Source organism: Triturus cristatus, chromosome 10 (assembly GCF_964204655.1).
Source record: "Triturus cristatus chromosome 10, aTriCri1.1, whole genome shotgun sequence".
NCBI classification, from domain to species: domain Eukaryota; kingdom Metazoa; phylum Chordata; class Amphibia; order Caudata; family Salamandridae; genus Triturus; species Triturus cristatus.
This window is the reverse complement of record NC_140593.1, coordinates 276976492-276998663: the sequence shown is the minus strand read 5'-3', so window position 1 is coordinate 276998663 and position 22172 is coordinate 276976492. Positions and strand designations below refer to the sequence as shown.

General features: G+C 47.8%; 1 protein-coding gene across 5 annotated transcripts in view; it reads left to right on the top strand.

The window, feature by feature from the left end:
- Positions 1-22172, top strand: part of AKAP9 (A-kinase anchoring protein 9) — a 1384828-nt gene that overhangs the window by 1233647 nt on the left and 129009 nt on the right. For all 5 annotated transcript variants that reach the window (XM_085631105.1, XM_085631108.1, XM_085631107.1 and 2 more), the window contains one exon: positions 15624-15774. In XM_085631105.1, the coding sequence (XP_085487231.1) occupies positions 15624-15774 (151 nt within the window). The remainder of the gene's footprint in view (positions 1-15623; positions 15775-22172) is intronic.

Here is a 22172-nt window from a genome sequence, read left to right as displayed (position 1 = left end):
CACCTCCTCGCGATGCAGAAGGGTGTCCCTAAGGCGCCACACTCTGACCGGTCGTGACATGGGTGGGAGGGTGAGGGTCACCAGAACCGGGGCATGGTCCGACAGGGAAGCCACCCCAATGTCGACCGAGGTCGTGAGCGCACGGATCGGGTTGTCACTAAAAAATGTTCCAATCTATCATAAGTCTTGTGTGCATTGGAATAGAAGGAGTATTCCCTGTCCCTAGGGTGCAGGCAGCGCCAGAGATCGCATAAGCCCAGGTCCTGCAGCCGCCCCCGCCCCTCCGCCGAAAGCGCCCCCACCTGGTGAGTGCGCTGAGCGGATCTGTCTTGAGCATTATCAAAGACTAGGTTGAGGTCGCCGCCTATGATGATATTGCGGTCAGGTGTAGCTGTAGCTTCGGTGATAGCGGAATGTAAGAATCTCTCCGGTCCGTCATTTGGGGCGTACAGGGAGCTAATGGTGAACGTCGTTCCCCCCAGTGCAATGCGATACGTCAGTAGCCGCCACTTGATCTCGGCCACCTTATGTAAGACCTTGCCCCGAAACCTCTGAGCCACCAGGATCGCCACCCCCGCTGTCTTCGTGGGCCCTGAAGAGAAGAACTGGGTGGGGAACTTCCGGGATCTCAGTCGGTGACAGTCGCGCGGTAGGAGGTGTGTCTCCTGTAGAAGACCGAGATCGGCTTGTGAGTTCTCCGGGCATGAAAGGACCGCCCTGCGTTTTACTGGGTTGTTAAGACCCCGCACGTTGAGGGTCAAAATCCTAAGTGTGGTGGGAGCCATGACGTGCAGCGGACAAGGAATCCTGCATTAGAGGGAGGACAACTAGCGTAACCCCAGGTTGCTTGGTGCACAAACGGACCGAGAAAGCACTGCCACAGAAGGTCCTGCGAATCTCAAAGGGGAGGTGGACGTGAAGCACTAAAATCCCTCCCCACCCCTCCCCCAACTACCCCCCCCCCCCCCCCCCCCCCCCCCCAACTAAAGAACTGTCGACCACCATAGTCGAGAACATGTAGTCCATCACTCGCCGGTGATCGGTGAAAAGTCATCGGGTAATCCACCAGTAGTGAAGGGAAGCCCTCCTCCCACCAAGGATCTGAGCTTTAGAGACGGAACCCCTCAACACAACATAGCGTTCAAGTTCAGCTAAGGGCCGGACCAGAGAGTTCCGCTGAGACTGCCTCCAGCGGTGATTGTTGGGCCCTCGTGATCTCCGCTGCCGGTGGTTTTTTGAGACGTCGTTTACAACCCTGCTGCCTCCAGCGAGGCCCTGCGTCGTCTGGACCAGTCTTGTTATCCCCTTCCCCCTCCGGGAGTTCCACTCCTAACAACTTGCTGGCCTCCGACAGAGAGTGTAACTGGTAGAGTTTGTCATCCTTACGGAACACCAAGCGAAAGGGGTGGCCCCAGCTGTAAGGTATGTTGAGTTGCTGCAAATGGGAAGTAATTGGTTTGAAGAGGCGCCTTTTCTGCAGCGTGAGAGCAGACAAGTCTTGATACAGCACCGGCCTGTGGTCCCAAAACTGAAGGGGGTGCGACTGACGGGCTTTTTGTAATATGAGTTCCTTGGTGCAAAAGTCCTGTACGCATACTAGGATGTCCGATGGGGGAGCCGCCGCCGCTCTAGGAGGGCCCACTCTATGCGCCCGGTCTATACACAGAACCGTGTCCAAGGGGCACCCCAGGATGTGATTAAAGAGTTCTCTCGCATAGATAAAAAGATCTTTTGAGGTGTCAGCCATTGGAACCCACCTGATCCGGATGTTGTGGGGACGGGAGCGATTTTCCAGGTCTTCCAGGTGGGTCTGGAGGTCCACCTGCTGATCATGAAGTCTGATAATCTCTTGCTGGAGAGTCGCTACCTCTTCATCTCTCCCATCGCTCTTACCCTCCAAATCTGCAACTCGTTCCCCTATGCCATCCATGTGGCGGCGGACCTCTTTAAGTTCGGACGTGAACTCGCGCTTCAGCGTGTGGATATCGTCCCGCAGCGCGGAAAACATCGACTCCAGGAATACCTTGGTGATAGGTTCCGCGCCCCCGGTCTCCAACAAGCCCCGACCCGTGGCATCCTCCTCCATACTTGAAACCGTCCGTCCAGTTGCCGGCTTAGAGAACAGGTCCTTGAGGGTCTTATCCTGCCGCTTCCTGGGATTGGACATGGCGCCTCACCCCGGGCCCGACGATCTCCGTGCACAAGACCCGTCCCCTCTCCACCAACTCGCAGCCGAAGGGCAGGGCTCTATGGGATCAAGCTGTAGGAGGCGCGAAACCTCGTATCGACGATGGCCTAGCAGGCCCCTTCCAACGGGCTACTCACACCCAGATATCTGTTACCTCTGGTGATGCGCCTTCGTGCTGCCCAACTCGGGCTGACCGCCCGGCTTCTTTCGGGCAGAGCCGCCTGCTCCCCCTGTGTCAGTTCGGCCGATCAGGGTTGTGTCGCTCCTCTAGCCTGGCAGGCCGTTGTCCATGCCCTACTGACGGTGAGCACGCCAACCGTTGTCACCACCTCTGTCCTCCGGCCCACCAGAAAACACCCCCTCCCCGCAGCCGGGCCAAACCGCGATCACCGTGTTCCGCTTCCGGCAGTCTGCTTGCCGCCTAATCTCGTTGCCAGTGCCCGGGCCCCAAACCGCAGAAGCTTTCCACCGGCACGCACAGTCCCACGGCAGCGGGCGGGGAGGGAAACGCACCCCGCCGGCCCTCTCAACTGCCGACCTGGCCCCAGAGACGGCAGGGCTCCTCTGACTCCGACACTGCCCCTCACCTGCTTGCTCACCACCACTGGCCGCTCACTGCAGCTCGCTCAGCTCCAGGCCCCGACGCGCGTCCCCACCGTCCGCCCAGCCACCATGCAGCCAGACTATACACCGGCCGTTCTCCCCATGGCGGCCCAGGCCCGGGGGGGGGGGGGATTAGGAACGCACCCCTCGCGTCCAGCGCTGCTCCGCCAGCACAACGGGCAGCTCCGTGTCGTCGCTCCCCTCTGGGAGCCGCCTCCGCTCTTCACCTTGGCCCTCGCCGCAGCTGCGCACCCCGGCGCTCCAGGCTCTGGGCCGATCCTCAGGTCTCGCTGCTGGCCCCTAGGCCCCGTCGGGCCAACCTCAGCGCAGATCGCTACACCCTCTGTTGCGCCCGGCCCGGCCGCCGCTCCGCTCGGGGCTCCACCCTCCGCTCTCGGCAGCTCCGTCTTGGCCGCAGCCCCCGAGGGTCGCCACTCACCGCCGTCTCAGCCTCCGGGTCTCCAGTATCCGTCCCCCACTCGGCAGGCCGACAACACTGCACTGGTCTCGGGCCGCTCCGACTAGGCCTGATCGCCGCACCTCGCCGATCGCCTCCCCGTCTCGTTGGCTGGAGGCTTCGGCTGTCGCTCTCACCACCGCAATGACCCCCCCTGGTTCCGGGGCTCAGCAGGCTGCCCTAGGGGTCGTCGTCGACGCTGTTGACGGCCTACAGGCCGGTGCTGCAGAGATCCGTAGCGGGAGCTCTCGAGCAGGACGTCCGCTCACATCGCCATCTTGACTCCGCCCCCTTCGCCATCTTTTTAAATGACAAAATCGCCAAGATCGATCTCTCACTAGGCACCAATCACTTCCCCTTCACCAAGATCCCGACACTTGAAACTAAGGACAGCGCCTCCAAGAACCCCCCAAAACAATGGTCCTCCTTCATTCCCATTCAGGAAGCAGAGATAGTCAACCTAATCTCCAGCGCTAAGCCCTCATCCCACGCCCTTGATCAGCTACCCCCTCAACTGTGCAAGGACTTGAAGCTCTTCCTAGCCCCGCTATGGTGCAAGATCATAAACAGCTCCCTGAGATCAGGAGTCGCACCAGGCTGCCTCAAAGTCGGTCAAGTCACGCCACTGCTGAAAAAGCCCGGCCTAGACACTGAGGATCTGAATAACTCCAGACCTGTCTCAAACCTACCTCTTCTGCCCGAAATCCTGGGAAGATGTGTACTTCCACAACTGACCCAACACATGGACAATATCAACCTTCTAGATACCCACCAATCGGGCTTCAGAAAAGGCTGTAGCACTAAAACCGCGATCCTTAATGTCGTAGACGATTTACACAAGTCACTTGACTCGGACCAGTGTTGCCTTCTCATTCTCCTGGATCTATCTGCTGCATTCAACACGGTCGACCACACACTTCTCATCAAGGTTTTACAAGAAAGGTCAGGTCTTGAAGAGACGGTCCTACACTGGTTCTCTTCCTTCCTCCACAACCGTTCACAAAGAATAAAAATCAGAAACTTTGAGTCCGACCTTCACCCCGTTTACAGGGGTGTTCCACAAGGGTCAGTGCTCTCCCCTCAGCTTTTCAACATCTACATTGAACCCCTTACCACTCTACTCAGAAAATACAACATCCCTTTCCACCTATATGCTGACGACACACAGTTATATCTGGAAACCACCTCCATTGATGACATCCAGAGACTCAACGTCATGCTCAGAGAGGTACAATATTGGCTCTCAAGTAATCATCTAAAACTCAATCAAGAGAAAACGGAAATACTCCTCATCTCCAACAAAGAAGACAACCCCCAAATTGCACAATGGCTCAAAGCTATTGATGCTCTCAATGGTAACCGCACCCTGGCAGAATCGGTAAAATCTCTAGGTATCACCCTAGACCCGAAACTGGACATGAACAAACACATTACAAGATCCGCTAAAAGCGCCTTCCTTAATTTGAAGCTACTGCACAAAATAAAACCCTTCCTCCCGCCCAATGACCTTCAACAAGCCACCCAAGCACTGGTGCTGTCCAGATTCGGCTACGGGATTGCAGCCCAGACTGGTACAGCAAAAGCCCACCTCACCCCCCTCAAAACAACCTTCAATGCAGCCGCCAGAATGGTCACCGGAACTAAGAAATTTGACCACATCTCGCCCGCACTCAGAGAACTAAAAGGGCTCCCAATTGAAATGCGGGCCAGCTTCAGAACAGCCTGCCTTACGCACAAAGCCCTTCACACAGACAAACCGGAATACCTGTCCGCCAAACTCAAAAAGGCCGGCCAGTCTAGGAACCTCGAGAGCTCCAGTACTCTGCTACTCATCCCGCTGAAAACACGCAATCAAAAAACCGCGGCCCGGTTGTTTGCTGGTAACGCACCCAAAATCTGGAACTCCATCTCCCCCCCCCCCCAACATCATAACGATCCCCTCTTTTGCAAAATTCAAAAGCCTGCTCAAAGTCCTCTTCCTCGACCGCTCACTAGCGAACCAATAGGATCCACGGAAGTACCTTAGCCGGCACTCCATCTGACTTTAACTCTGTGACCTGTGACACTGGTATCCTCCACCTCCGGACCCGTTCTTGAAATCCTATCCCCTCCCTCCACCCTGAACAAGAAAACTTATCGGCTACTCGTTCTGTGTGACCTGCACCCTTCATGTTTCCTTCCGCTCAATCACTCCTTTGTTCGAGCTCTACCCGTCGCGAATCTCTATGTTCTACTATAATCTCTGCACTGCTTGTTTGCATATAAGTTCCTTGTTGTGAAGCGCTCTGATATCCTCGGGTCCAGCTAGCGCTATATAAAACTCCTAAAATAAAAGAAATAAATATATTTCTCTCCCCACCCCTCCCCCGAAATTATATTGGCCAGGTTGCTACTAGTTTGAACTAAAACAATCATTAATGTGGGCAGATTGCACCCCTCATTTGTTTAATGTGAATACAAATATAGACTAAAAAATGAATGCAGTTGCCAAAAGAAAGCTATAATTTAGATAAATAAATGTTAGGTTTGACATGTTTGTAAAATGTATTTTAACATTTGCAAACGGGTCCCAGTGCTTTCTTCATTGTGCTACATAGTCTTGCTTTTAATGCTTAGGAATGTACAAAAAATGCAGGTTTGGAGCCTACATGCCAGCCATACCACATGCGAAAAAGATGCAGAGGCACATCATTAGAGGAGAGAAGGAAGAAAAAGTCAGATGCGGCTGTGCTCTCCTCATACACACATCGGTGTGACTGGTTTGAACTATGTCTCATTATCTCTCAAAAAATGATGCTGTCCTTATGAATCCTCTGGTGGTTGTTGCCCTCAAAAAGGCACACCGTCTAGAAGAGGAATAGCCTGTGAACTACAACCTCCCAAAAAGCTCAGCCACTGCACAATGTGGTGCTGCTAGTCAAACTGACAAGCTCTAATCTATTAATTGCCCAGTGCTCTGGGAGCCAAGTAGCACTTGCTCTGGGAGCCAAGTAGCACCCTCCCTTCCTCCCACTTAAGCTTCTGGAGTGAGGAGGTTCACAACGCCCCTGGACCTTGTGATCATTTGTACTTTTAAAACTCCTTACTGGTCTTAACATCAACGACCAAAGCTGAAAGATTTGCCCCCAATAAACAATCTTCAGGAGACAGAGGTGGTCAGTAACCATCAGAGACAGCAGGAGAACCTCCTTACGCCACTTCATAAGTGGTGTAAGTATTATGAGACATCGGCAAGAGTGGCAAAACATCACAAAAGACTGATGGGTGCCATGATGTGCATCATGGCTTTTCTCTGAGGTTCATATTATCTCCTCTTGCCATTCCTCCAAAGTTGTCTTCCCAATCCAATTGGAGAAGTTTCAGTAAAAGGTCCTCATGTTTATGGATAAAAAAAAACCTGGAGCCGTCCCAGTCCTCCCACAAAGGAAGGGAATTTATTCCTGGTTCAAAAAAGGGACTGAAAAAATAATTTAGACCCATTCCAAATTTCAAAATCACCAACAAAGAGGGAAAATTCTGTTTAATGGCTCATCTCCAAATCTACCCTCAACTCAGACAGAGATTTGGATGTATACAATAGACCTTCAGGTTGCACACTTTCATATTATGATAATATAGACATATTGAAAGTTCCTGAGGTTTATTGATGGAAAGTATTATTACCAATAAAATTTCCATCCATTAGGCCACATACCCACCCCAAGGATATTGTAAAAAAGCATGACAGTAGTAGCTGCACTGCTGAGAAAACAAAGAATTTTCACCTAACCATAGTTAGACAAGAACTCTTGTCTCATTTCTAGGCAACTCTAAACAAGCTTGGACTGTGAGTCAACCATGCAAAGTCTACCATGAAGCCAGTTGAGTTGAGTCACTACTTAAGAACAGTGCTGAGTATGCAGGCTGCAAAAATGTATCCTTTGGACAAGAAAATGTTATCTATTCATCTACTGTGCTGATATCTTCTGAGGACATCACAAGTAAAAGCTTGTCGAAGTTCTTCCCTCCAGGAATCCATTTCATCTACCATTTTTCTAGTACCTCTTGCCTTCACTTGAGGCCCCTCCAGCAGTGTCTGGACCATCAGTGGTGCCAGTACTCAGGCAGTTGGGAATGTTTATTAACTAATGCGAAAATTTCGATGGAGTTCCTTTACATAAACAGATCCTAACTCAGACAATAGTAACGGACGTCTCCATGATTGAGTGGAGAGCTTATATGGATCTTCCCTGAGTGCAAGGCCCATTGGCCCTGTAGGAACCTGGTTCTTTATATGGTGTACCAAAAAGAGGTATATGGTGTAAAGAGTCCAGGGGTTCCCTTACTAGTGAACAACGGCCTGCTCTAGCAATCCCAAGGTGCTCTTTTAGGGGGTAGTTTGGTCGAGCAGCCTTAGGCTTATCTCAGAGGATTGTTAGACATCCATAAATACACACAATAGTCAATAAATGCTGCACCTGACTCAGTAAGTAGATCCACACCAATTAAGAATAACCTATATCTTTATATACCTTTAGGCACCAAGATCATTACAATCCGGTATGTAGTTTTGAAAATAGTAGGTTTGTAGAAAAGTTTTTTTAACATTTTTATAATTCTTTTTATTAACAATCATCGACATTAAACATGCAGTACAAAGGATTGGACATGTGCGTATACAGTGGAGACAGACAGTGATTACAAATACAATATTACTTTCCATTGGAAGCTATGGAGTAGGTGCCTCATTGTTCTCGATGCTACGAGGTGGGTTACATATATTCCCCCGGTACGAATTCCAGGGGTTCCAGATTTTGGACCACTTTTGGGGGCAACCTCGGGCTATGTAAACTGTCTTTTCCCTGTACATGCACCAGTCGAGGTCTTTTCCCCAGTCTACAATCTTAGGTTGCACCGCTCCCCAGAACTGTGCGATATTCCTTTTGGCTACCATCAGCCCAAGTGTAACCCATTGCGTGAGATGATTATTTTGGTCTGTGGGCTCCCAGATGTTTAGGAGGCACCTAGGAGCCTCCGGGCAGAGAGTGACTGTTAGTATGTTATTGATTACATCATGTACCTTCCGCCAGTAGAGTTGGATGTGCTCGCATTCCCAAATTATATGGATAAATGTGCCTAACTGTGTGCATCCACTTCTACAGTCCCCCCCTCCCCTCCCCCCCGGAGAGGCCCATGTGTAGCAGTCGTGGTCCCGTGACATAGGCTCTGTGGAGGATTTTGAGTTGTACCAATCTAAGGCGTGCTGGGATCGCAACTATTCTCAGGGAGGACACTGCCTCCTGCCACTCCTCATCGTCCAATTCAATGCCATCCCTCACCCATTTTCCCTGCAGTGCGTGGATGGGGTTTTCCATGTTGTTTATCAGTTTTTTATAGATTAGAGAGATGTTTTTTTCAGGTAAATGACCGTCAAGTATCCTATCTTCCAGCGGGGAGGCTTCAGGAGGGGAGGAACCGCTCGGGAGAAGCGATTGAACTGCATGACGGGCCTGTGTGTAGCGAAAATGTTCTGAGTTTGCCACTTCATGTTGTTGTTGAAGTGTGATAAACGGCTTCACCTCTCCCTTATCCCAAAGGTCCCTGATACGCGAGATCCCAATAAGTTCCAATTTGTCAAATCCCTTTGATTTCCATAAGTCACCCAGCATTTGGGAATCCCACAGCGGTGTTGCTAGTGTGGGTACCCGACTCCACCCGAGTGATCTGTTGGCCGCATGCCAGACATCGGCCGAGTGTTTAGTAGGGCCCGTAAGTGGAAATCTACCTGTCTTTGAATAGAACACCTGATTGTAAATCCCCCGGGAAGGAGCCACCTATCGATGTTGTATCCAGGTTGTTGATACCTTAAAACGTAATTGAAGCACTTCATTTAGATGTTAACCTAGCGAGAAAACATGCTGTGCATACACTCACTCAACGACTTATGGGACTAATCTTCTGCACTTAAGGTGAGTATAGGGCACAGTCCAAGGCAGCACCAAGAGGTCACACCAGGCGGCACTGGGGCAGACTGGAGCAGAGGTGCAATTCAGCGTCGGGTGCCCAATGTTATCCTATGGGGATCGGTCTGATTGAAAAGAGGCTGCAGGCTTACACTGGGAAACCAGTTGAGGTGAACCAGTAAGTGGGCTCGGCTCTCACGATGCTAGGGGACATGGGTACACCTTTGGTCCTCTTCTCCATGGGCCATGGTCAGCGGGTGCAGAGGTGTCTTTAGATGTCGGATTTTCAGCCCTGGCGACTGTCGTGGTAGAGGAGGACCTGCAAACAGAGGCTGCAGGCGGCGTTGGAAAGTCCACAGTGGGCAAGTCCAAGGTGGGCTTTCTCTCTAGATGGCTGGGGGACCATGCGGGCACCGTTGGCCCACTTCAGCTCGGGCTAGACGGCACGGGTGCAGTGGTGCTTTTTCGTGTCAGATTTCAGTGCTCCTGAGTCCTCTCAGGTCTTCTTTGGGGTACCTGCAGGACGCAGGGAAGCTTTTCCACTGCTCGACGGGAGTCCCTGGTTCTTTGTTGAAGGCAGGCAGGCTTTGGAGGCACAGACGTGGGTTACGGGCTCACTGTGCCACTGGAATCAAGTTATCCTGGCTGATGAAGGGTGAATCCCGAAACCAGACCTAAGATGCTTGTTTCCGGTCCAGGGAGGACCTAGCTTGGCAGTTCGGGCTGGCACAGGGTCAAGACTGATTTGCATATGGCCAGGTCTAAACTGGGGTGGCATGGTGAGCAAAAGAATGATGGATTTAACCCAGACCTCTTGACTTTGGGTGAATATTTTGATTTGTTCTGTATTCTGTTCCTCAATTGTTTGTCTTTTGCTTCCTCGCCCTAAGTGCGCCGGGTATGCCCAGACGTGGGTCTTGGGCTCACTGTGCCACTGGAATCAAGCTATCCTGGCTGAAGAGGGGTGAAACCCCGAAACCGGTCCTAGGATGCTTGTTTCCGGTCCATGGAGGACCTGGCTTAGCAGTTCAGGCTGGACTGTTCCCATGAGGCACAGGTTCAAGACTGATTTGCCTATGGCCAGGTCTAAACTGGGGTGGCATGGTGAGCAAAAGAATGATGGATTTAGCCCAGATCTCTTGACTGGGGGTGAATGTTTTTATTTGTTCTGCATTCCGTCCATCAATTGTGTGTCTTTTGCATTGTTATCGGGGGCATGCACAAATAAAGTCTAGGCATTTCTAGTAAGAGCCATCTAACTGGAGCTTGACACCAGCTTCATGCCCAGACGTGGGTCCCTTGCTCACTTTGCCACTGGATTCAAGATAACCTGGCTGATGAGGGTTATGAACCCTAAACCGGTCCCAGGATGCTTGTTTCCGGTCCAGGGAAGACATGGCTTGGCAGTTCGGGCTGTACTGTTCCCATAAGGCACAGGGTCAGACTGATTTGCATATGGCCATGTCTGAACTGGGGTGGCGGAGTGAGCTAAAGAATGATGATGGATTAAACCCAGATCAGTTGACTGGGGGAGAGTGCTTGCAATGTTCAACACTCCGTCCTTTTGTCAGTCTCAGTACTGAGGAGGTTCCAAGACTACCTCACCTGAGGCATTCACCTCTTCCTAAGACAGCAAATGCAGCAGACCTCTCTCCGGGGCTACTTCAGAAGGGGTTACAAGGGCAATAACTTCAGGGGCAGAGCCACAAAGGGGGCGCCCCTGTAAAGCAGTGCAGCACTTGTGATTCTCCTGAACACATAACACCTCTCCAGAGCATCCGGGCCTCCTTCAAGAGGAAATGGAGGCACTTATTTGCAAAGGGACCTTAGAGCTTGTGCCTCATTACCACTGCTGTGAGTGTACTCCCTGCATTTTATCATTACCAAGAATGATGGATCTCTCAGGCCCATACCCGACCTCCAAGCCCCTCAACAAATACATCCTGTCAGAGCACTTCTATATGGTAACACTCCAAGATGTCATCCCTCTACCACAGAAAGGCGACTTCATGACCACCCTTGACCTGATGGATGCCTACTCTCACATCCACCCTTCACATTAGCAGTTCCTCCACTTTGTGGTACGTGGACCGCAATATCAATCCAAAGTGCTGCGCTTTGGGGTCACCACAGCCCCAGGGTGTTCACAAAGTGTTTGCCATAGTAGCTGCACAACTCAGGAGGCTTCTATGTCTTCTCTTACTTACATGACTGACTGATTAAGAGCGCAACCGAACAGCAGTGCTTGGCTCATACACAGGCCACCATTGACCTCCTACACGGTCTTGGATTTACCATCAATACCACAGAGTCCCTACTCCAGCCCCTTCAAATCTAGCTCTTCTTGGGGATGATTCTCTACTCTGTCACCGGGAAAAACTACCCCAGCCCTGCAGGGTGCAAGCTTTATGTAGAAGTCGCCTTCTCAAATGATCCAAAGGATAAGTAATTAGGTCCAAGAAATTTGTTTATTCATTTATGAGAAACTCCAGTCACATCCTGAGAAGAATCTCTCAGCCAACTGCCCTAATCTACATCCCTTCAACTATATACATTCCATTTAAAACTCTCAGTAGAAGCAGAGAAGGTAGTGGAAACAAACAACGGTCAAGAGAACATTACACAGAGATCTCCAAGGGCACAATAGAGAAAATACATGTAATTAGCAAAACACAGACATTACCACACTTTCCAATCGCTGCTCCCACTTTTTCAGCCAGGTCATCAAGTAACGATTAGGATGCTCATGTGCCTCCTTGGCATGACGGCCTCTTGTATTGCCATAGTTCCCCATGCCAGATTTTACATGCGCCTATTGTAGAAGTGCCTAGCTGCACATTGGTCACAATCATAGTCACTGGGAGAATCTGGTGTTGATATAGGGCCGCACTCCTTGCTCTCTGCAGTGGTGAAACAGCAATAACTTGTTGCAAGACCAACCCTTTCGCAACCCTGTCCTCAGGTAACCATCACAACGGATGCTTCCCTCACGGGGTAGGGGGGCACACTTACAAGATTTGACTATTCAAGAAATATGGTCACCCCACCAACAGGGGCTCTATATCAATTCTTGAGTGCTGCTGGACATCCAGCTAGCCCTCAAGGCTTTCCTTTGTCACATTCAGTACCAGATACTCCTCAGCACACACAACATGACTTCCATGTTCTACCTACAGAAGCAGGGTGGCACTCACTTTCCACAGTTGTCTGCATTAGACCAGAACATTTGGCGGTGGGCAATACATCAGAGTCTCTCTACTGGCAGAGTACCTGCTGAGAGCGGACAGTGATTTTGCTGACCTGCTCAGCAGAATGCAGCAACAAGTCAATGAGTGGGAACTCCACATACATGTCCTACTCTCATCCTTCCGTCAGTGATGTTTCCCTGACGTAAACCTCTGAGCCACTGCCAAAACTCAAATGCCCAGACTCCCCCTTCAGGTAACCCACCAGTAGTCCCTGGGCAATGCAATATGTATTTCCTGCTCAGGGATATTTGCTTACGCTTTTTGGCCTCTCCCACTTCTTCCATTCGCAAGTTTCGACAAAAATCCCTCACTCTCATCCCAGTGGCCCCACCTGGGCCAGATAGCCCTAGTTCATCAGCTTCTCTCTAATTACCTTCTCATGCTAAGCCACTGCATGCTGTGATACTCAAACCCCAAGCATCTAAATCTTGCAATTTAGCTCCAGAGGCCTTGGAATTTAGCTGTCTCAATCTATCTCCATAGTGTATGACCATCCTGAGGGAGGCCCGCATGCCTTCAACGAGAGCCTGCTGTTCAGCCAAATGAAAAAGATATGTCCATTACTGTATTCCTAGGCTCATCAACCCTCTCCCTGCAGCAGTCTAAGACATTGTCTGTTACCTGCTTCACTTGAGACAATTGGACTCCCTAACACCTCCATAAGACTTCATTTAGCTGTTGTTGCTGCTTACTTTCAGAACATGGAACACATATCACTGTTCAGAGTTCCAGTCATTCAAGCTTTTATGGAAGGACTTAAGAGTCATCCCACCCAGTGTGCCTCCTGCCCCCTCTTGGAATCTCAACAGTCCTCATCAGACTTGTGGGCCCTCTTTTTGAATCCCTTCACTCATGCCCTCTACAATTCCTTTCCTGGAAGATAGTCTACTTAGTGGCAATCAACTCTTTAGACATGTAAATGAGTTTCAGGCTTACAGTAGAAGAACCCTTCTTTCAAGATCATACCGATAGACTAGTCTTTAGGACAAATCCCAGATTTCTACCTAAGGTCATCTCTCTACGTTTCACCTCAAACTGTTGAACTCCCAATGTTCTTCCCTCGTCCAGAAAGGGCCCTCCACACACTAGATGTTAAAAGAGCCCTCATGTATTACATTTACAGGACAAAACCCTTCCGTAAGACACACCAGCTCTTTGTCTCCTTTGTCAAACCACACTAGGGTTGTGTTCTCTCCAAAGCACGAATAGCACATTGGTTGGTTAAGTGTATCCAGACCTTTTATGCCAAAGCTAAACGCCTTTTACCTACCCCTCCCAGACCTGCAAAAAAACTGAGCCTCTATGGCCTTCTTGGGTAACATTCCAATAGCTGACATTGCAATGCAGCTACCTGGTCTACTCCACAAACTTTCACCAAGTATTACTGTGTGGATTCCTTAGCTCACCAACAAGCTAACACTGGCCAAGCTGTCCTTCGTACTAATGTTCAGTTGTCTGTAACATCCTCTGGCTAGCCACCGCATAGGGGTGGTCTGCTTTAAAGTCTATGCACATTGTGTGATTACAGCTGCACATACCATGAACGGAAAATGTTACTTACCCTGTAAGCATCTGTTCATGGCACCTGGTGCTGTAGATTCATATGTGCCCACCCTTCTCACTGGAAGCCTTTGGCTGTTGCAGATAATGTTCCTTCTTCTTTCTTCCCATAGTCATCTTCTTCGCTCTCTCTACCCTTAATTTCCATCCTTACCCACCATGTGGGAAAAACAATCTAACAACGGAGCCGACGCCCATACACATTACCAGCAATAGGTGGAGTCCCTGTACCTCGTGACTCGAAGACTTCGAGGAAAAACAAGTTGCACATGCCTGAATCCAACACTTGATGGCAGGATCATGCATAGCATGTGGATCTATGGCACTACATGGCAAAACTAGATGTTTACATGGTAAATAACATTTTCCTTCCATTTCCTTTTTTCACAATCGCTTTACAGACAAACATTGGCAAAGTCAACAGCTCGGCACTCATATTATAAAGGCGAGACCTGTTGGCTTTGCCAATTCTTCTTCTGTTTGATTCCATGAAGTCTGCCTACAGCTGCATTGTTAAGCTATAAAATCCTCTAACATGGGCCATCTCCAGCGTTTTTTCATTAGGCACAACTGAAAACGGCTTAACTTTGGAATGGCTGTAAATAATACCGGTCATTATTTCAGGTGGGTATTGCAGCGGAAAAATGCAGCCCTCAACAGGCGCTGCTAACTTGGAGGGGCAAAGTGTGTCCATTGTTCTATTCCTGTATACGGTTTTAACCTTTTATTTCAAAACATCTGTATTATTCTTGTGTTTGTTCCTTTACCAGTGCAACCCTGTTTCTATTGCTCCTGCTGGAGCAACCAACAGTATATTTGTTTGTAACTAAGGGCCTGAATACAACTTTGGCAGTCTCGCAGTGGACCGCCACGCCAGCGCCTCGCTGTGAGCCCGCCACAGCTGTAAGCATACCGCCTGCCAGTTTAGGAGTTAATCCTGGTCTGGAGGGCGGAGTTTTGGTGGTCCCACGACAGTGCCTTTCTGAGGCTCATATCTGAGCCTTAGAAAGGCACCGCAATGAGAGAGCCAAAGGACGTTCCTGCACGGCATGGACAGTGCAGTCCATGCCATGCAGGAACTGGGGAGCATGCATTCAGGGGGGCACAACATGTGCCCCTCTGCATGCATTCCCTGGCCCAGAAGCAACAGTTGGCCCTGTAGGGCCCCCTTAGTTTCCTCACTGCTACACTTTTCTTGGCGGGCATCAACGCAATGAATAGAGTGGATGTGAGGAAACTCGTAATATGCTTGGCAGTGCCGTAGCGGCACCGCCAGCATATTGCGGCCTCACACCGCTGCAAAACCGCCAAGGGATCTCAGATCCCCTGCGGTTACAGCGGTAGTATGAGCACTGGTGTTGTCATTTATATGTGCACCTTTAAGACCTTATGAGAGAATAGGAGCTGTTAACCTGGGTTTAGTTAATGAACCTGCTGATGGAGGATGCCTTGTCTTTTTCATTTTGTGCATTATGATTAGAATGATATGTCACTTTGGAATTAAAACATAAAAAAAAAAAAATACATCCCACAGTTTCCTTGCCAAACACTTGTTTAAAAAGGATGATTAAATTGTTAATGCTATTCTCTGAAATAGAATGTAATTTTTTTTGTTTTAATTTAAGGGCGGGGATGGTTGAAAAAGTGTCTGCACTTGATGCCTTAAATGATAGTTTAGCACATGAACAAAAGAAAACAAGAGAAATCCAGTGGACTTTGGAAAAGGAAAAGGCAAAAATGGAAAGGCTTGAAGAAAGAGGAAAAGAAGAGCTAGAGGTAACATCATATGAAACTAATTTGCATTATGTTCCTTCTGTTTATCTCTAGGATACTCCTTGAAATACAAGTTGTGTTATAGCACACATCTGCCAATTGTTTGATCTCATAGAGCTTTGCTGCTGAACTTCTCTGTGTCTGTGAGTTATCCCACTGGATGGAGGAGGGGCTCCTTGAAGGATACCTTTGGACATGCTTTGACTCAATGAGTAAATGTGGGTTGGGATGAGTTAATGGATTTCCCTGCAGATTAAGTTCCTGGGAGTGAGGCGTACGACCTGGCATCCAAACTTGTGTCGAGTTAGTATATGTATTGGTTGCTTCTCTGGGGTTTATCACAATGTGGATGCGGGTCTTCGGGCCCTGCACCAAGCATGAGTCAGATGTGGAATTGAGGTTTTTCGAATGGGATCTTAGTGGACCCTTACTGCATGGGCTTGTTACTGCCTTTCAAATGTCTTGATGGGCGATTGTGTGGAGGGTTTGGGGTGGTGCAAGTTAAAGATGGCTTCACAGTTGTTGTTTAGCGAAGCATAGAAGTAGCATAATAATAAAGTTGCCTGGACTTTTCCTTTGAGATACGAAGTGGCTGAGTTGTCTTGCTTGTTTGGGATATCTAATGATTTCTGTAGCTCCAAACAGTATTATGCTGGGTCCATCATCTCGGTTCCAATTTTTCCCCCTACTTGTGTCCCCTTTGTATTTCTCAGAGGTCCAAATAATTATGCTTCTTTATCAGCCGGTAGACAGGTAGTAGATTTGAAATATTCTAAAGTGTGACCTACACAGCCCAAAAATCCCTATGCATGGATTAGCTAGGTCACAGTAAATGTAAACGTTGAAAAACTCTATTGACTTCTACCATAATACTGATCATATCAGTGGAGAAGTGTGACTCAATGGTTAGAGCGGCAGACCCTGATGCAGAGATCTGGTCAGGGACCAGGGTTCAATTCCCACCTCGGCGGGTCTTGGGCTCAATTTCCTCGGTCCTGATAATTCTCGCCTCGGTGCCTACTCTAATCATGGGTCCCACTCTGCAACTCTGGGCAATAGCTTGCTTAATCTCCACAACGGCCCCAACAGCGCTGGGGATGCCTGGCTTCACCTCGGGGTGCCCAGGAGTGGACATCTCACAGGGAAAGCCAGGAAGGGTTCCACAGCGGTATGAGTACAAGCGCCAGGACGCCCCGTTGCTGGGGCAGCAGTGCGCTATACAAGTACAAAATTTCATTTCATTCATTTCATTTCATATCCCAAAATGTCAGTAGACTCAACAGTAGATCTGTACATAATATGCAAATTGTCTACAAAAGAAAACACTAAAACCAGAACAGTAGCATACATTAGCCAATGAAATGTATTTTCACTCACATGTTCAAAGTTTGTACTTTGTTGGAGCTGCAAGTCAGTTGATGTCATACAAGAAATAGTGTTGAAGTCCAGACTTAACCCACTATTTGAAAATTATCTCTTAATTTCCAGATGTTTCTTTCTTTGATTATGCATTGCTTTTATAAGATATGGAAGCTTGCCAACTAAGGAACATTCTTTTTTAGTTGTAGCTCGGGTCAAGTCCACTAAACATGTGCAAAGTACATACTTTTCACTTGTCCAGAGGAGTAGAAATACGGTGGATAGAACTGTTCTCCATTACCGTGTTGCGGGGCCCAGTTTGTACTTTGTTGGTTCACATTATGCTTTAGCTGCACACCGGAAATTTCATTTGAACCTCAACATCTTGAGTCGTTTTTGAACACCTCAATGTGACCTCTTTTGCTTAAGGTTTTTTTTTTTATCTGTCTCCAAAGATTTACTGCTCATTAAACCTCTACATACTTTCACATCTGATAGTTATATTGAGGAACTATTATTTTTTGGTACCAGCTTCCTTTTTATATGATCTCGAGCTACATTCAGTGTTTTAATGTATGTTTTATACAAACATTTAGAAGTGCATTGGTAAGATTTTGAAATATTAGTGCAAGCACTTTCATGAACAGTTACAGTTATAATATTTGTAGCCATGAACAGTTTTTGTTTTTTTTTCTCAGGTAAGAGATACATTTAGATTTTTACCATTTTCTTACTGTTTCAGAAACCGTTTTTTAATTGTATTGCATTTTTAATCAGTATATGTACAGGTGCTTATTAACCTTTGCTTTTGACTACCCTAATGTTGCAACTGTAATGTTCCCTGCATGATAGATGGACTTTTACTCTTGCCTCGACTGCGAGCAAAACTGGTATCCTGAGTATTTGTTGTTCATGTCACGCTAATCTAGCATTTGTGCTGAGGCCCCAGCCCATACCTGATAATGCAAGGTCCTGAACCTGTGCACCAAGCATGCACCCATCATGTGCATTGAACTACTGTCTAGGGCATCAGTGGATTGCATAAAGTGGTACCTAGTTTTGTGAATCTTTAGTGTGAACAGACCTTTTTGCCCTTTGTCAGAGAGTATGGTCGTTGACCTCACTTGTGTAAAGTTCGGCTGTTATGTGAACCCCAGAACCTTTCGCTTAACCCCTTCCATGCTGCGCAGATTCCGCCGCTGTGCTGACGGAATCTTGCGCGGGCGTGGTCATGACGGAACGGTTCCGTCATGAGCACAGCTCAACCGTGGCTCATGACGGAACCGTTCCGTCATGAGCACCGAAGGGGTTAAGCTAGGAAGATAATATGTTGTAGGACCACATTAATCGCAATTCCCCCAGTGTAACTTCTCTTGTGCAAGTTTGTGTTATTATTAGTTTATGTTAAACAGCAAGTAAATAGTTCACATTCTGATAGCATTAATTACAATGCCTTTGCATCCTTGGGTCACTTTCCCAAACTTGCTGAAGTTAAGTAGTACTTCTTTCACCTCACCAACAGAGCTTGATATGTGGTTGATATTCTTTCTTTGCTTGAGTGTGCCAAGATTCTGTCTAGCATTCTCTGTTTGAGAAAGGTGAGTAGGAAAGGAGTGGTGTGGTAGAAGTTGTGGAGTAGAAAATGGGGTGGTGTAAGACGGCAAATTGTGGTATATTTGTGTGCATACATGCTTACTCTACTTTATACTGAAGGTGTGCTTGTGTTGTGTATCTTGGCTTTTGGTGGTATGAGTGTCATGCTGACAGCGAACCATGCTCTATATCACAGCACATACATGGTGGGTGATATGCCAGTCAAAATCTATTATTACTAGGTTCAGTGGGGAATTCCAGTCTTGGAGAATAGAAAGGAAAGGTAATCAGTACAGAACAGTGCAGGGTTTTGAATCATCAGTGCAGGCAACCATAAGGCACATCTAATGGTGTGTAAAAACAAACAAAATGAAAAACATTGCAGGTTTTGGAGAACATAGTGCAGTATAGTGTTGGATATGTGCAAAATGCTCAGTTGGTATTTTGTCCTCCAGTGGAAAAAATATGCAGTCAGTCAGTGCATTCTTTAAATTATGTGATATTTGTGTTTCTGTAGAAGTCATTTAATTAGAAGGAAAACATTGAATAGTTATTTTATAAGTAAGTGGTACCTTACTCGTTCTTTCACAAGTGGAAAGGGCAGCAGATGGAGATAGTTTGGTGTCCCATGTTAATCTTGCCCTCTGCCGCAAGGCCTCATCAACTTTAATCTCAAAGCCAGTTTGCAATGCCAGGGGTTGCAGTTGACTCAAGAATGGGCTATGTTTTTTATCATTTTTTGAGATGTCAATTGGTGAGTTTCTAGGCCCAAGGCAGGACAGCATAAATGCCTTTTTTACAACCTAGATTTAACAAGCGAGACTAGTAGAAGAAAAGGGTGAATGACGTCTTGGCTCATATAGGTTGAGGATGTTGTATGCGGATGAGCTTTATGATCAGTATGGGTAAATAGTATGGGTGAAAAAGACGGCATTGGTCAATCTCATGGCAAGCTGAGGGCAGTGTTACAGAAAAGGGTAAAACATTAGGCTATCTTGCCACTGTACCTGATGGGGCAGAACTGAAGGTCGCAAGGAGCTTGGAATAGGTTTTAAAGGAGACATAGTAGTGACAGTGACTTTCGGGGTGGGTGAAAGCCCTGAAGTCTTATCTGTTTTGGCGCTGGTGCCAACGTGACACAGAGAATGTGTGTTGAACTGTGGTGGGAAAAGGGTATGAAATAACAGCTTTGCACAGAAGCTCTGAAGTATCCCCCCTCGTGATGCAAATACTGCTATAGTGGTCTACAAAGTGTGGGGCCTGCTAACTGAAACAGAACCAACCTGGGGGATTAAAAGATGCCACAGAGGCTAGTATGAGAAAAGTTGAGGTATGGAAGCAGTGATGAAAACAGCAAGGGTTTGCCTTATTTAACTTTCCTTCAGGGGAGCAGACCAAGAAAGTACACCAGAGGGAGACTTTCACCCGTAATCCTTTTTGTAACCAAGACAAATGCAGCGTATGTAAAAGTTCTAGTCTAACTAGTTCTAGTTTCTTTTCAGTCCATTATATCCTCAGGACTGTAACTTCCAGCACCCACCCCAGCTCACCCTATCGTGTAGTGGATAGTCAGGCTAAAATCCCAACAAGGATTGGGTAGTGGTGTGAAGGAAATGGGACCAACACGGAAAAGGAACCTTTGCCATAATGCAATGAGGCACTGGAGCCTGATTATGCTTTTACTAATGAGGGCATCCGGGAATGGGGGCATACAACACAGGATTGGGGACCCTCACCACAAAAGTCCCTTTAGCACAAAGTCGTATGTGAGATCACTAGTAGGGGGTACAGTGCAATAGAAGGGAGCAGCGAGTCACTGAGTACTGTATCACTCGTCATGTAGTAAAGGGCAGCATTACTGAAGCTCTCTGAGATCCAGGATACCAGCAGACACAAAGGGAAATTATCCCATATAAGAGGAAAGCAGCAAGGGAGAATAATCCATGAATGGCTGTTTCTTCACCATCCCACACATACAGTTGCTCCCTATAAAATATCCCGAGCCTTAAATATTCTGTCGCAAGGGTGTAGGTTGATGCCAAACACCTCATCTTTAGGCCCACCAAGGATCTCCAAAACAATTGCATATCAGTCCCAGATCCACTGGGACACCCATTGTCCCTTCTACACTTCACATGTGTGGTTTTGCTTTATGCATGGTCTCATATTTCCCGTTCTTCCAGCCCAGCCCCCGATTTGATTGGCAATGGTAACCACCATTTTCACAGTTTATATTTCTACATATGAAGTTGAGCCTATATTTTTGCCAAAAGCATTTCTTACTATATAAGAAATTAGAATATTATTTGGGGTGGGTGACTACCTACTTCGAGGAGTAATCACTGCCCTTGTCGGGGCGAACCACCAGTCACTAAATTAACTTGAGCTGAACCCTCTTTTAGCTATGGCACAGAGCAGACAAGTTTAACTTAATGCGATTTGTAAAGTATTTATGCAGTACCAACACACTAATAAAGTCAAAATGCTAAACAGTAAAAACCCCAAGCCAAATTAGAAAAATAGAGTATAAATTTAATAAACTTAATAACAAAAATCCAAACAGGGGAACTGGAGATATACATTTTTAACGTTTTAAATAGGAATATTGCCAAGATGTATAAAGTGCCACCGAAAGTCAATGGTCACGGTAGACTGGAACACATCTGCAATGTTATACTGACTATGATGGAGTGGAGGTCAGATGCACCACACAGGTTTGTCCTGGTCAAATATTTTACCTCCTAACTTTAGGCCTTTTAGTCCCAATTCACCACAGGAGTACACTTCTAAAGCCCCCCAGGACCTCAGGGGAGGCACTTATAGAAACTCACAGGGCGTCTGGCAGATGCCAGAGAACAGTGCTCAGTCCAGATCCGGTTGACAGCAGTCACCTGGGTAGTTACAGGAAAATGCCTCGTGCAGCTTAATATTTTTCCTTAGCCACACACAAGGACCCGCCACCTGACCCTTGGAGTACACTTCTTTGTCCTGGATACAAGCAGGAGCAGGTCCGGATAGTTAAGGGTTCCTCTCCGGTCACAGTCAGCAGGTCCTGTCATCTTCTGTTTTTTTTCAGGTGCTGGAGTGTTCTGAAATGGGTGCGTGTTCTGAAATGGGTGCCTGAAAATTCCACATTCATGCCTGGCATTAGCTAGTGTGTCAGCTCCAGGGCAAGTCCTAACCAATGGGATACAAGTTCCCGGGGCCAACCCTACCCAGTTTGAGCATTTTCAAGACAGTGAAAGTCTTTGGCCACACTAATCTTGAACTATGTTGGCTGGGGGGTGTGTGGAGTATACTATGGTAATCATAATGTCCTCCCTTATGTAACACCAAAATTTTGTTTCAAGCAGCCATGGTAGCCTAAATATGCCCAGAGACAGAAGTCTTGTAGAATAAAGCAGGGGTTTCCAGCAGTCAGACAGTGGATTCCCTAGCATTGTTTTGGC